The sequence below is a fragment of the Gymnoscopelus microlampas genome (assembly GCF_963454915.1).
Source record: "Gymnoscopelus microlampas genome assembly, chromosome: 9".
Taxonomy (NCBI): Eukaryota; Metazoa; Chordata; class Actinopteri; order Myctophiformes; family Myctophidae; genus Gymnoscopelus; species Gymnoscopelus microlampas.
The window spans coordinates 33840644-33854740 of NC_139946.1; the positions used below are offsets into that span (position 1 = coordinate 33840644).

The 14097-nt window shown below is 38.9% G+C and overlaps 2 protein-coding genes across 3 annotated transcripts in view; one reads left to right on the plus strand and one right to left on the minus strand.

Annotated features, from left to right (window-relative positions):
• Window positions 1-7243, plus strand: part of plvapb (plasmalemma vesicle associated protein b) — a 7286-nt gene extending 43 nt beyond the window's left edge. Inside the window, exons 1-8 of the mRNA XM_084065879.1 lie at window positions 1-444; window positions 770-955; window positions 1409-1505; window positions 2087-2288; window positions 2580-2799; window positions 4438-4587; window positions 5095-5235; window positions 6389-7243. The exon at window positions 1-444 is cut by the window's left edge and continues 43 nt beyond it. Of these exons, the coding sequence (XP_083922005.1) occupies window positions 241-444; window positions 770-955; window positions 1409-1505; window positions 2087-2288; window positions 2580-2799; window positions 4438-4587; window positions 5095-5235; window positions 6389-6508 (1320 nt within the window). The 5' untranslated portion in view covers window positions 1-240 and the 3' untranslated portion in view covers window positions 6509-7243. The remainder of the gene's footprint in view (window positions 445-769; window positions 956-1408; window positions 1506-2086; window positions 2289-2579; window positions 2800-4437; window positions 4588-5094; window positions 5236-6388) is intronic.
• Window positions 7244-9882: 2639 nt separating this feature from the next.
• Window positions 9883-14097, minus strand: part of gtpbp3 (GTP binding protein 3, mitochondrial) — a 31468-nt gene continuing 27253 nt past the window's right edge. Inside the window, exons 11-12 of one of the 2 annotated variants that reach the window (XM_084067200.1) lie at window positions 13488-13758; window positions 9883-10005 (exon numbers count right to left, since the gene is read on the minus strand). In XM_084067200.1, coding sequence (XP_083923326.1) covers window positions 13527-13758 — 232 coding nt within the window. In that variant the 3' untranslated portion in view covers window positions 9883-10005; window positions 13488-13526. Of the gene's footprint in view, window positions 10006-11670; window positions 13759-14097 lie in introns of those variants that run through there. The other variant, XM_084067199.1, reaches the window with a different exon arrangement.

Genomic DNA, 14097 nt, shown 5'->3' on the forward strand with positions numbered 1-14097 from the left:
TCCCTGGGAACGCCAGAGAAGAGGGGAAAACAAGCACCTTTTAGGTTGTTTTTTCAGTTGAGGTTTTCAGTCACCATCTTCAAGCTTCAACACCGTCTGAGTAAAACAGCAAGGACAGAAAATCGCACTTGAAGGAAACTTCCCAGGTTTCGACAACCGAGGAACTTCACGTGCTTATTTATTTTTTATTTTTTACTATTTTGCTTCCCTTCATCCGCCACCATTTCGCCCCCAACAGCCATGTACAGCCACAGCTATTCCCGGGCCAAGTTTGGCCTGGACGCGAGAGAACCCCTGCATAAGCCCAGAGGGAAGAGCTGCGGTTACTACATGAGGATCGTCTTTTTCTTCTCCTCTCTCATCCAGTCTCTGATCATTGTCAGCCTGGTGCTGTTCCTGGTGTATGGACAACCAGAGAGGGCTGCTGAGGAGAAGAGGCTCCAGGTCAGTCATTTGGACCATATAAGTTTTTGACTCTTTATGACAAAGTATATTCTTCCTGACTAAACTTAAGAAAAACTCCCAGAAAGAAACAACAACATATTGTATTCCAGTTTGTCTGATATTTTAAAACACATCTTGACATCATTGTGAATGACTCAATTCCATATGATCTGTATCATCATTGTGACTGGGAGATGTTTGTTGATTTGGTTGTACACCCCAATCTTAGCCTTTATCTTTTTCTGTTTTCTAACACTCTGAAAGTGTGATGCAAATGTATAATACAAACACAGTGATGAGCATACACATTCTTGTCATAATGTAGGAGCTGGAGCAGACCTATAACAGGATGAGTGAGAACAACATTAAGCTGAGGAAGGAGAAAGCGGACCTGGGAGCGCAGCTGGGAGCTCGCACAGGAGAGAAGGCAGCCGTGCAGAAAGAGCTGGACACGCTTAAGACCGCAGCCAATATCACCACCCATGAGCTCCTGGCTTTGCAGAAGAAAATGGTGAGTAGATATTGCTAGGTTGTCAATATTGGACTGATATTTGCATTAATTTGATGGCCTCAGAGATTCATTCAAATATTTTAACAGTACTTATTTGTTTTGTTGAGTGAGGGGCGCCTCATGCTTTAGAGATAATAGACAATATCAGTCACCAGGAGCAGGAATGTGGGTTTTCAGTGGGTCTAACATCGTTAACAGTTCAATGGGTTAATATAGAATATCAAATGTCTAAATATTGAATCAAGCAACTTAAAAACTGTCTGGGGTGCACACAAAAGCCAGAGTACACGTTTAAATGACCCCAGAAGTGTTTTAAAGTTGAATACTCCTTTTAGGGATCATATCATTTTGTTTCTTAATAGTGGTACTATTGTATAAGTATAACCCATGACTCTAAATGAACTGGAACTTAAAAAATGAAAATGATGTTAATGATGTTTTTGTTCATTCCAGACCCAGTGTGAAGCTGATAAGAAGCAGGCATTGACACGAACCCCACCAACATTAAATTGTGCTACCCCCTCTATCCGAATGCCTGCTACAACCAGCAGTATGTACTCTAATGATCAGTACTTACATCATGTTTGCTGAATGTAGTATTTAACCATTTAACCACAAACTCTTGCTGAATTATTTAAAAAATAGCTGAACTATCTATCTAGCTGAAGCTCACAACACATTGCGTCGTGAACTTGTAGATCACAGCTTGTATCGTTGATGGCATTGGTTAATCAGTGATTTATGATCTAATACTGTTATTACAATGAAAACTTACTGTACTGATAATTAATATAATCCAAAATATGCAATTACATTTCCCCTACTACAGCTTAAATGTTAACCCATTCAAACCGGGAAAGCATCTGTGTCATTGTAGATTTTAGAGTTGGCTACTCAAAAATAGCAGCTATACAAGCTCACAGCGCGTCACTTTGTGTCCGCGCTGCAAGCTTGTACATCTGCTATTTTTGAACATTTAAATCTTGAAAATGTTGAATCATTTTGAATTACGAAAAAGTTTGAGAACTACTGCATTTAGAAGGCATTTGTAGAATCGGCCTCAGGTCTTAATATTAAATGTTAAGCCAGTGATGGCTGGCTATTTGACTGACTCTCCCTTGTACCCTACAGGTGAGATGAATACTCTGCAAAGTCTGAACAACCAGCAGAGAGCTATGATCAAGCTCATAGAGGCAAACTTCACTCAGACAGTTATGTACATGAGCCAGGACCGAGACAACGCCCTCAGAGACCGTGACACTCACCATCAGAGTGTAATCACCCTGCGCAGGGACAACAACAACCTGAAGGAGCAGCTGGACACCTACACCAGGTAGTCTGTTTGTCTGTGTGCCTTGATCACACTGTAAAAAATGTTTGTGTTATGTCAAAGAAAGAGAGACTATATTTGGTCTTAGCCCTATTATACAGTATTTCATTGTAGGACAAATAGCGAAAATCGTCCATCTACAAACTCACAATCTACAAGCTATTTACTGCTATTTGTGAGGGAAAAAAAGTTAAATTGTTTAAAATGTTTAGGAAATTTTTGAAATGTTTAAAAAAAAATAGAATTGTTTTTCCAAAATAGTGATATACATTTTATTATTATTTTTGATCTAAGGAAGTGTAAAGAGGACTTTGCCAAGTCTCTGGAGGGTATCCAGATTGTCACCACAGGTTTCCTAGACAGGATCAACGACCTGTTTTCTACCCAGCCCACCTTTCACCTCACCTGTGAGAAGCAGCAGGATCAGATGGAGAGGATCAGAAACAGCTGCACCAACCTCTCCAGGGACGTGGAAGACAAGTTCCAGAAATACTTGAACAACGTGGGCAATAAGGTACCGTATTTATACTGTGTGAAAAAAACGAACAAAAAACAACAACGTTATTGTGACCAATGTGCACGGTACATCATCCATATTCTGGGGGGGACGTTAGCCAAAAATATGAGAAGAGATTTGGTGTAGACAGACAAAAGCGGTCCAAGTACAAAGCTAACTCTAGTCCAGTTTACTAAGTCTAATACAATATAACTAACTCAACTGCAAACTCAAACCGCTTCATTGTGAGCTTGTAGATCTGCTATTTTTGACAATTCTGAAAGTTTTTGAACATTTTGGGAATTTTATGGATGCCAAGGTGCAGTGGTTAAACATGTTTGAGAATAGAACACAAGGAAAGTTTACTGAGGTTCATGTCTAGGAAGCCTTCCTGTACAGTTGATGGAATATTCCAGAGAGTAAATTGGCTGGGAAACCAGTTTCTCCAGGGAGGAAGTCCATCCTCAGCATTGTTCATGATCTAGTCTAGCTAAAGAGACAGGTGACCTCTGAGGCGACGGCAGGGTCACCGCTGGGGCGAACCATGTGCCACTGCTGATACAGCAACGTACAAGACAATCAGTACCATTAGGGCCAAATTAAACTCCTGTCCTCAGCTATGTCTTTTTAGTATTTCAAGCAATAATTGTACTTCATAAGACATAAGCTTCCATGTATCTACAAATGTCAACATGTGCTGGACCTAGAATACAGTATGTTCTCACCATGCTGTTCATATTTATTTTCTTTTTTATTTCCCTGATGCACTTTATGAGTATTTTTCAAATGGGCTAAATGAGTCAAAGCTAAACAATATGAACACAACATGTTTACTTTAAAGCTAAATCTAACTCTAATACCTTTCACTATATTTGGCTTCATTTGACTGAGACAAAATTGTATTATATAAAACATAATAGCATCAGCCTGCACCCAGTATGTTAGATGTGTCTTATTTAGACAATACATTTGAAAAATAAAGCTGTGGTGTTCTCCTTCTGGCATATGTTGGGAAAAGTGAACATTAACCAACAAAAACCCTATATACTTTGTTGACTGGCATCCCCCAAGGGTCTATACTTGCCCCCCTCCCTTTTCCCCTCTTTACCAAATCTATTTGCAGAAAATAGCCAATCTACAAGCTCACAATGCGTCACAATATGATTTGTTGTGAGATAATCGTGAAGGTTGACCTGACATGCCCAGATGAAATACACTAGTCTAGGGTTAATAGGGTTTTAACAAACACTGTAATACATATCCTATTGGAGCACTATTTGTATCGAACAGGGGTTCTCAAAGTGGGGTCCCGGGACCCTCAGGGGTCCTTGAGGGGGTTGCAGGAGGTCCCCAGCTAAATTAGTTAATATACAGTAGCATCAAAATCAGTTTAACCACTTTAACGTTGGCTATATGAAAATAGCAGATATACAAGCTCACAAGGTGTTGTGAGCTTGTAGATCTGCCTTTCTTTTATCTTGAAAAAAAATTGAAATGTTTTGCATTTATTTAAAATATTTGAACGCTGGCACAAAACATTTTCAGATAGGGATCTGCGGCCAAATACATTAATTTAGGGGGTTCCTTGACATGAAAACGTTTGGGAACCATTCACTGATATAGAACATTTATCCACCTGCCGCTCTGTTCTTCCAGGTGGCAGAGATCCAGTCAGTGTCCAGTCGCCTGGAGGTGCAGAACTCACATCTGAACCAAGACCTGCAGCTGTGTACACATAACCGCACCATGACAGCAGCTGAGTCCAGCAGGCTGCGGCAGACCAACCAGCAGAAACACGACAAACAGGTACAGTACTTGTGTGTGTGTGTGTGTGTGTGTGTAACTTGTATTGCTATACCAAATGTCCTCACAAGTATAGTAGAATTTGAGAAAAAGACATTGTGAGGACCATTTTCTTGGTCCTCACAAGAGAAGTGGTTGTTGTACACTGAAAATAGCAGATCTACAAGCTCACAACTGCAACACGTGAGCTTGTAGATCGGCTATTTTCGGCTTTAGGGTTAAGAATGGCAAAATGTTTTTACGTCGTTTACGTCGTAAAATGTCCTGATGTCCTCACAAGTACAGTAATACAAACGTGTGTGTGTTTTATGTTACCCTAGGGTGTGGTTTTAAAAGGACTTATCTACAAATCTATTATCTAAATTCCATCTGCTCGTAATCAGAGAGGTCATAATGTAATTACTTTTCTAGCTCACATAATATTGAAATTGCCAATCTATCTATCTATCTATCTATCTATCTATATTAACTGCTTCCCTGGATAAATGACTTAATTAATGTTTCATTCAGGTGGAAACTTTGCTGATCGAGCAGAACCGACTGAGAGAGGAGAAGAGGCTCCAGGGAGAGCGTCTCTCTCTGAGGGAGAACGAACTTGCGACCGTCAAAAAGAACACCCAGATGCTGACCACTCAACTGGCCAACTGCAAGGTTAGACATGTTTACAGTATAAAATCTATGTATAGAGAATAGAACATGGAAATTAACTGATGAAACATAGCGTTAAAACACAGAATGAAGGGGGAAATACATTTTAAGCCTCAAAATTTTACTTAAAGGTCGGGTGTGTTATGCCTTATAATTGCATTTATAATGCATAATGCACTTATAAGGCTTCATAACACTCATAAATGTTTACAATTAAATATATTTTTTGGTTTACAATCTTATTTGGCATTTTTTATTATTTTTGAAAACATTTTAAAATAATGAAAATAGCCGCGTCTACATCGACGTGCTGTGAGCTTGTAGATCGGCAACTACCACTATTTAAAAAAAAAAAAAAATGCGTAGCGGCATAAGGGATAAAGGTGCTGCACAAGATAGGGCCCTATAACCACTGTACCATACTTAGTCAGTTATAAAGTGTCTTTATGTATAAAGACACTTTCTAACTGACATAATTAAGTAAATGACATACTGTACCACTGCACGTAATGCATGAAGATCCTCAGCTCTCCAAACATTCATTCAACATTCATTCATCAATGTTATTTTTGTGCGTTGAATTGATAATAAGCATTAAGCAATCATTAGGAGAGATGAGGAATAATTTAAACTAATCTACAAGTGTGCTAATCTACAAGGTGTATAGGGAAAGTGGGGAACAATTATAGACCTCTGGGGGACCTTGGTCAACGAAGTACTGTATATATAGGGTTTAAGTGGTTGACACTTAGGTAGGCTGTCAAGTTGACTAAGAACACACATCTACCAGCAATGGACTGTGGTAGTGAAAGGTACACATATTCACACATACTGTGGAGATACTTCATAATCATAATGCGATTCTAGTGAGTCCCATTGATCTCATTGGTGACAGTGAAAAGGTGCACAGGAGTCAGCAGAACAGAGATATCGGAGGGCAGCAGGAGGAAGGGATGGACAGGCAAGATAACAAGAGGAAACCACAACCAGAAGCATATTTTTGTCAGGAGTCATAAGGGCACAAAATGTCCAGTGAAAACCCCACAGATTCTAGGAATATGTGCATTGTTGCATTTGGAATGTACTATATCCAAGCAGTGAAGGTGTGTGAGGACAGATAACATCTTCTAATTTCTCTCTCTCTCTCTTTTTTTAGCCTGCCGTTCCTCAGCCTGCCGCCTTGCAGGCTGAGCCTCCCCGTCAGAGAAGATCAATTGTGGCTAATGGTCCTTCTATTGGTGCACCTGGCATTAGCAAAACTCCAACAGTATACTGACATTCCAACTCAAAGTATACTACGCTTTATTGATCCAAGCTGGAACACAATCGATTGATTGATGCTCTGAAAATGCACGAGACCCATGGGGTGGGCCACGAATGCTTTCAAGATTTTCAAGTGGGTCCTGATTGAGAAAAGGTTGAGAAGAACCACTGGAATAGACACTCTTACTATGTACAGAATGCATTCTACAGTGGAGATTAATATTTTTAGATATTGATCATCTACTTGCTCTTATTTTTGTTATTATTACTATTTGCTCTCCTATGTGTAATGAAATGGAAAGGAGTGTGTTGTAGATATTTTTGATGCCATGTGTTTTATCAAACACAACCTGTATATAGTGTTTTCATTGATGTATTATGTTATGTCATACAGTAAGCTTGCATATTCCCAGCTTAACTCTGAGGAATGGTTGTTAAATTAATGATTGTTAGTTAATTTTAGTTGAGTTCCCTGGAAAGAAATGGCAGTGCATTTTGCTGTGAACATCTTTAGAATCATTTATTCTCATCTTAATGTAAAAACATTTATCAAACTGCTGTAAATATTTTTAATTCTGATGTTTTTCAGAGAGTTGTGGTTTTTGGGTGTGGTATTAGTATTGCTGAAAATGCTAAATGTTTTTGCTAATTTATGACTGAATTAAAATTAAATTCTGCTTATATGCATGAAAAATAATAAACCTTTACAGTGTATGTTCATCTATCTCATCCTTATTTTTGCCCTAGTACATGTGCCCTAGTGTATGTGTTTATTAAAAACAAAATCAATGCCTAAAAGATACAAATAAAACAAATAAACAATAAAAGATATTGTACATCTAACACCTGTCTGTCTATAGGAAATAATCCTATCACTCAGGTCTCATCAAAAGGTTTCCTTGGAGTAATTCTTGAAGTAAGTCTGGAGAAACAATATTAGCCATGTCTGTTATAAAATATTCAAGTCTATTGGTATTATCAGCAAATTCCATAGTTTGGTTCATCAGAAGTTAACACTTAACACTTTATTATAGCTTAATTTATCCATATCTTATACTGTATATATTGGAATGTCATTTGGGAAGCTTACTTAGTTTACTTCATAAACTGTATACGTTGCAAAAGAGATTTTGCAGGATTGCTGCGTTTAGAGACTGGTCTGCTCATTCAGCCCCTCTTCAAACAGCTCAACATTTTATCAATTATTAATTTAAATACCTAACTTAACCTAAGTTTTGCTTCAGCCGGTTTTGCTTTCTTTGCCCTGTAAATCCTTCTTCCATTTCAACAATGTGCACGACTTCAATACAAGACATGCAAATAAGCTACATCTCCCAATGTTCTGCACTGGTCTGTCGGTTCTCTATCAGGTACTGGAGAGCTCAGTTATGGAACAGCTATACTGAGATTTTATCACAGTCTACTGTACTTCACTAAATAATTTGAAATACTGGCTTAGGACACGTTTGATGAACCAAACTTAACAATCCACACATACTCTTGTTCAATTAATATTTCTTGCAATGTTCTTTGTTCCCTCATACAGTGTAATTATGCTGTATTTATGTTGCTAATTATTATTTATTAATTCTTTCCGCATTAATTTTCTATTTGTATTGTAATTGTTGTAGTGAAATGAGGTGTGATTAACTTTATAAACCCCACAGGGTCTTTCAATCTCACCTGCACATTCTGCTTTTATTATGTTGTTGCTGACTATGGTGTTTTGTTGCTATTGTGCAAATAAACAAACAAATAAAACATCTTGTATCTTCTAGGTCTGATGCTTTGTTAAATGTGTGATGCAATTTCTGTTTCATGTGTGTACATGTACAGTACGTATGTCTATGTAACACCATGACATAATGGATGAATATGGAAATAAAAGTAAAATAAAAACCTTGTATCATGCAGTAGAGGAATATTAAATATGACCCAAATACTTTTAAAACAGCAAAGATTATGTTTTCACAGTAGTTCGAATGTCACGCCCATTAGAAGATTTGTGCTTCAAAATGTTTCTATATTTTTCTCGGTTTCTTTAAAAATAGCAGATCTACAAGCTCGCAAGCTTCTAGATCGGCTATTTTCACATGGCCAATGTGTAGGGTCAAAGTGATTGAACTGATGCCAAATTAACATGTTTTGCTGGGAACCCCCTGGAAACCCCTTCAAGGACCCCTGGGTGTCCCCGGACCCCACCTTGAGAACCACCGCTCTAGATGACAAGAGGTGAACATCCATACATCCAGACAAATCCATATATTTGTTCATCTGGCGGTAAAAACATCATCACATATCCATGTAGCTCCATCCCTGGGGCTTCTAAATACACATGGATGTACTGTTCCACAGGCTAATTCAGTACCAGTGCATAAAAACAACCTAAAGATCATCATGCACTTGCACAAATGTGATGTGAAACACGCACACTTGGTCATAGGTCTGGAACCCTGCTCATGTTCAGTCAAGGCAGAGCACGCAAGTGATAAGAGAAATATATAGAGAGGGGAAAAAAGTCAGCTCTCACAATTCTCCTTTAACCCTCTCAAGCCTGAGTTATACTTGGTTGCACATCGTGTCTTGCACCAAATATGACAGATCTATAAGCCCACCACGCCTTGCAATAGATCTGCTACTTTCGGTGAGAGACACTGGCGGGCAGCTAAGAATGAATCAGGTGTTTTTGCACATGCCATGATGAATGCCAGAAATGTGGTATGGATTCTTCTGAAAATAATATTTTGCTAAATGTTGAAGCTGTATGCCTAATCATTACCCACATTGTAGAAATTGAAATACAGTACACTACATACAGTATGATAACACATGCTGTAAAGTTTATGCCCAGACCTGACCTTTCTGTTATAAGCATCTTGAAGGGAACACATGGATATTTACAGCATACAGTGCTGGGTGAAGAATTATTTTGGAGTATTCCTAACTATGTATTGTATACACATTCTATGTATGTTTTGTAAGAGTGGATTACAGTAAGGCTTTCACTTCAGTCATGATCATCTGTATAACCTGCCTATCAGTCTGTCAGTTTTCATAATTTATGATTTAGAATGGGTACAAGTGCAATAATAAGTGCCAACACAATTCTATGTGTACACTTCAACTATACCACTGATTAAAGTTAAATCATGCTGTATTGCTTTGGATGTAAAAGCCGTAACTCAAGAGTCAAATATACTGTAGGTATTGTGGGAACGTTTTGGTTTCAATATTGCGAGTCTTGGACTCTTAATGAGCATGAAACCCTATATTTATTTGTGAGAAGGAATGAAAGCACCCTTCCGCGCTGACAAGCTAAAATTCAGATGAAATCAAGAGCTCTCACTGTTTGCCACAAGGCATCAGCGTTGAACACATCTGGGGTGGCTGGCTAGACCGGACTGGCTCAGAACATTGACAAATGTCCTCACTGCAGGTGAGGGAGTCTGTCCCCTGTTCTCAGGAAATCCTTTGTTTAACTTGGGAGTGTTTTTCATCCCCTGTATGGACCTGGACACATGGACACACGGACACATGGACACACACACACACACACACACACACACACACACACACACACACACAAAGGTGAATACAGTGTAGATCCTCGCACGTAAACCATGATATCCCCAACAACATCCCCCATCAAGTGTCTGACTCAGTGATGTACTTATGTAAGGCCTCCTACTCCTCGGAACATCCATGAATCAAACCCACAGGAAACACAACCACACAGACCTAAACAACCACTCATCACTCAGCCATACATGGTCCAAGTCATGACACAGGGCACTGAGGCTATGTGGAACACGTTATGAGATTACAGTAGGTGGGGAATGATTTATATATGAAGTCATCGGAATATAAACATATATAGTGCAGTATATTGTCGCTGTTGGGTGTTAACCGTTACCTGATTGAGTGTGTTCCAAACAAAGGATCACAGTAATTTAGTTATTAGTCACACAAGCTTGTGTTAATACTTTTTATTGGTTCAATATTTCTCAAACCCACAGGCACACTTAACTACTTTTACATTCACTTAAATCATTTTGCAAAAATAGCAGATCTATATCGCCTATTTTTGCTACCTTAGATTGAATATTAAATTAATGGAAATATGGAGATACTGTACTGTACAAGGTTTCTGCCAACATATTATATAACAAGTTTGAGTTATCAGAATATAATCATATAGATGGAGTTTGATTTATCAGAATATAATAAACTATCTGAAAAATATAATCATATTGATGACATTTAATCTTTCAGAATATAATCATAATATGAAATGTGATTTATTATAATATATAGGCCTAATATGGATGAAGATTAATTTATCAGAATATATTTATGAAGTTTAATTTATCAAAATATAATAATGTGTATAAAGTATCCATAACCATGTAAGTGTGCTACAAAAGAGGATTTCCCATTACCATCCAATTGAGACAGCAATAGTTCAGGCTGCCGGTATAATTTACTGTGGCTTCAATAATTAAGGTTTAAAAAAAGAAAAGAAACTGGATATTATTTGATCCGTTTCTATCCAGTTTTTTCTTTTACCTCTCTCTTCTCACAAAAACTACTGTGACATGACAATAAAGCTGTTGTCCCATAAACAACAGATTACTAAGGGTAATTGTTTCCAGACATTAACTCTTTACTGCTGTATCGATTCCGGCATAGATCGTAAATGGTAAATGGACTGCATTTAAATAGCGTCTTTCTGGTCTTTCCTACCCTTCAAAGCGGTTTACAATGTACTTAACATTCACACACTGATGGCAGAGGAAACCATACAAGGCACCTACCTCATGGGGAGCAGCTTGCGGTTTCTGCTCTGAAAAATGCACGTGGCCCACACATCTGACCACTCAACACAGCAGCTGAATGTCTGCCGTGTTAGTGGTCAGATGGGTGGGAACCATCCACTGACCTACTGCATGCTGAATGGCTATTTGTAGAGTGAAATCTCTGTATCTCTTTTGTACGCCCCAGCACTGCCACATTACATTGAATGTAAGGTTCCAAAATGGGATATTATTGCATCTAAATTGGTGATATTCGTTCTTACAAAATGTTAGTCAATAGTATATAGTATTGTAGATCATTTAAGTCCTTGGTTGACAAAATACTTTTTTTGCTGTCTGTATTTTTGAAGACACAGAGGGATGAACTTCAGCTAGTGTTTATTGTCTTAAATGGAAACAGTACAGTATATACAGAATGTTAGAGCAGTACTCTCTGTGCAAAATGTATTTATCCACTTTAGCTTTGTGACAATGGCATTTCCTCCCCATAAAACAAGTACATATTGAAAACTTAACAGGGAAACTTCATGTTGATAACACTTCAGAGTTTAGCACACATTTGGGAAACAATAAATGTCAGGACTTTGGCAATTAAAATATACTAATGATTAATGAACGCAGGAACACAAAAAGGTCCTGTCACAGGTACAGTAGGTGCATGGTATTTGTGATTTCAATGTGGTTTCATCAGCTACAATACATTTGAGAATTAGGGCCATGTGACTTTCACAAAGTCACACATATTGAAAAGACCAGGTGTTCATTAAATTATCAATTCAATATCAAAATGTGGAATGTTGAAGCCTCATTTACATGTGTCTAGTGCGATGTTTCCCACATTGAAAGATGCAATCTTCAATGTATGACATGCAGGTTGAAATGAAACTGTACGCTACGTATCACAAATGCAAGACATTGTGACGGGTGGTGACAGCAAACAACGCTTGTAAAAAGTAGGGCTGTTGTTGGAAATATAGCTGTCCCAATTTTATTGAGTCCGATAATACAAGTGAATGCATTTTGTCAAGTCAACTTATTTCCAGTGTATCGGTATTCTCTGTATGAGCAGAAAGAGGGATGCAGTGACAGCGTGTGATCTTGCCTTTTGCGTGTGGTTTATGCCACAGTTGGCATGCCCATAAAAGCACCAGCTCCTACTTTTAGCTGGAACCACTCCTGTCCTGTAATAAATCTGCAAAGAGATGAAAGAGGGAGAACACGGTGACAGAACTGTGTGGAAAGAGGAGGAGAGGTTAGCTCAAGTCTCAGAGACGGAGAGAGGCTGAAGGTTTGTGGTGCACAAGGTAGCCAATGTCGTCAGAGACTTAGAGAGAAGGAGCCAACCGGGGAAAAGGGTGAGGAGTTCAACAAGGAAACATAAATATTTAATCAAGGCCAGATTGACAGGGGAACAAAGGACACAGACAGCACTGCCTCCAAAAATGTCTCTTTCCCACACAGTGGATCTCTGAACGAAGAGGAGCAGGGTCACATTGGCTTGCAGTCCTTACGTCACGTAGTGGTGGAAGGCGGCAGGGAAGGGATGGAGAGTCTTAATGGGATGTACAGTAAAATCCTGGGTGTTATTTTTACTCTGGGAGTGTGAAAATGAAACCGCAAGGGTGACTCGTGGTTTTCCTGTGTGACTGCTGGAATAAATGTTGACTGTGCACAAAGTAGTAAAGTGTCTATCATGGAAGAAAAGTATATATACAAGTATAAATAAAATGCCACTGAGATCAAAACCACAAATATTTCCTTAAGCGTAAATTGTGACCCACGAACATATTAATGTTTAGAAGTTGTTAGTACACAACCTACTGTTGGCATGTGGAGCCTCCTTTTGGAACACACCTCAAGCATGTTTCATTAACTACTTGAACCCTGTACATGGATGGGACCGGTGTGCGATTTACAAGCTCACAACGCATCACAAAGGAACGCTAGGGTTGAAATGGTCACGTCCAAAAAGCATCATCTACAAAAAAAACACTACATTACTTTCTCTTTCATCCTGAGTGAGCAGTGAGCGTTCCTACGGCAAAGAATGTGCCTTGCCCCTTTTTACAATGACACACATTGGCACTCAGTTAGTATGCACCCATTCTCTTTCAATTTCACCGATATTCTGGGACTAGAACGCTGAATTTGTCACAGCCTTCCTTTGTGTCCCCTTACCGAGGTTCAAGATAAGTCGATTTTCCTGTTTTCGTCTGGCTATTTCCCAATGCAGAAGTCTTTGAAGATGATATCTAGAATCTCCTCGGCTCCGACCCGTCCAGTGATCCGGCCCAGACTGGTGAGGGCCAACCGGACACCCTCTGCTGCTAGTGCCAGGTCTGTGTCTCGGTACCGCTGATATTGAGCCAAGGCGGCGATGCACTGCTGCAGGTGGGCCCTATGGCGGGCCTGGGTCAGACTGGGAGCACCAGACAGAGGGTCACCACACCTACAGATGATATAACTGATTAAAATACGGTAGTTTAAGGACCCTGCACAGATTATGAAAATACATACAGTAGAAGCAACCGACAGAGAGTAATTTGCTGATGCGCTCACAATGTTATCTATTCTAATACATAGTCTACGTTTAAAGTTAACATTTTAAAAATGTGAAAAGTAATGCTTTGACAGCTGTTACATCCCAGTATGTATGATATTAGTTGTTTTTACACACAATAGGGCACATTTCCAATGCATAGCCGTGAATAACTGCCAGGGCTGCAAACTTCTCTGCACTTTGCTGCAAGTTTTCAGTTTATCAGGGTATTTAGTAAGAATGATCACA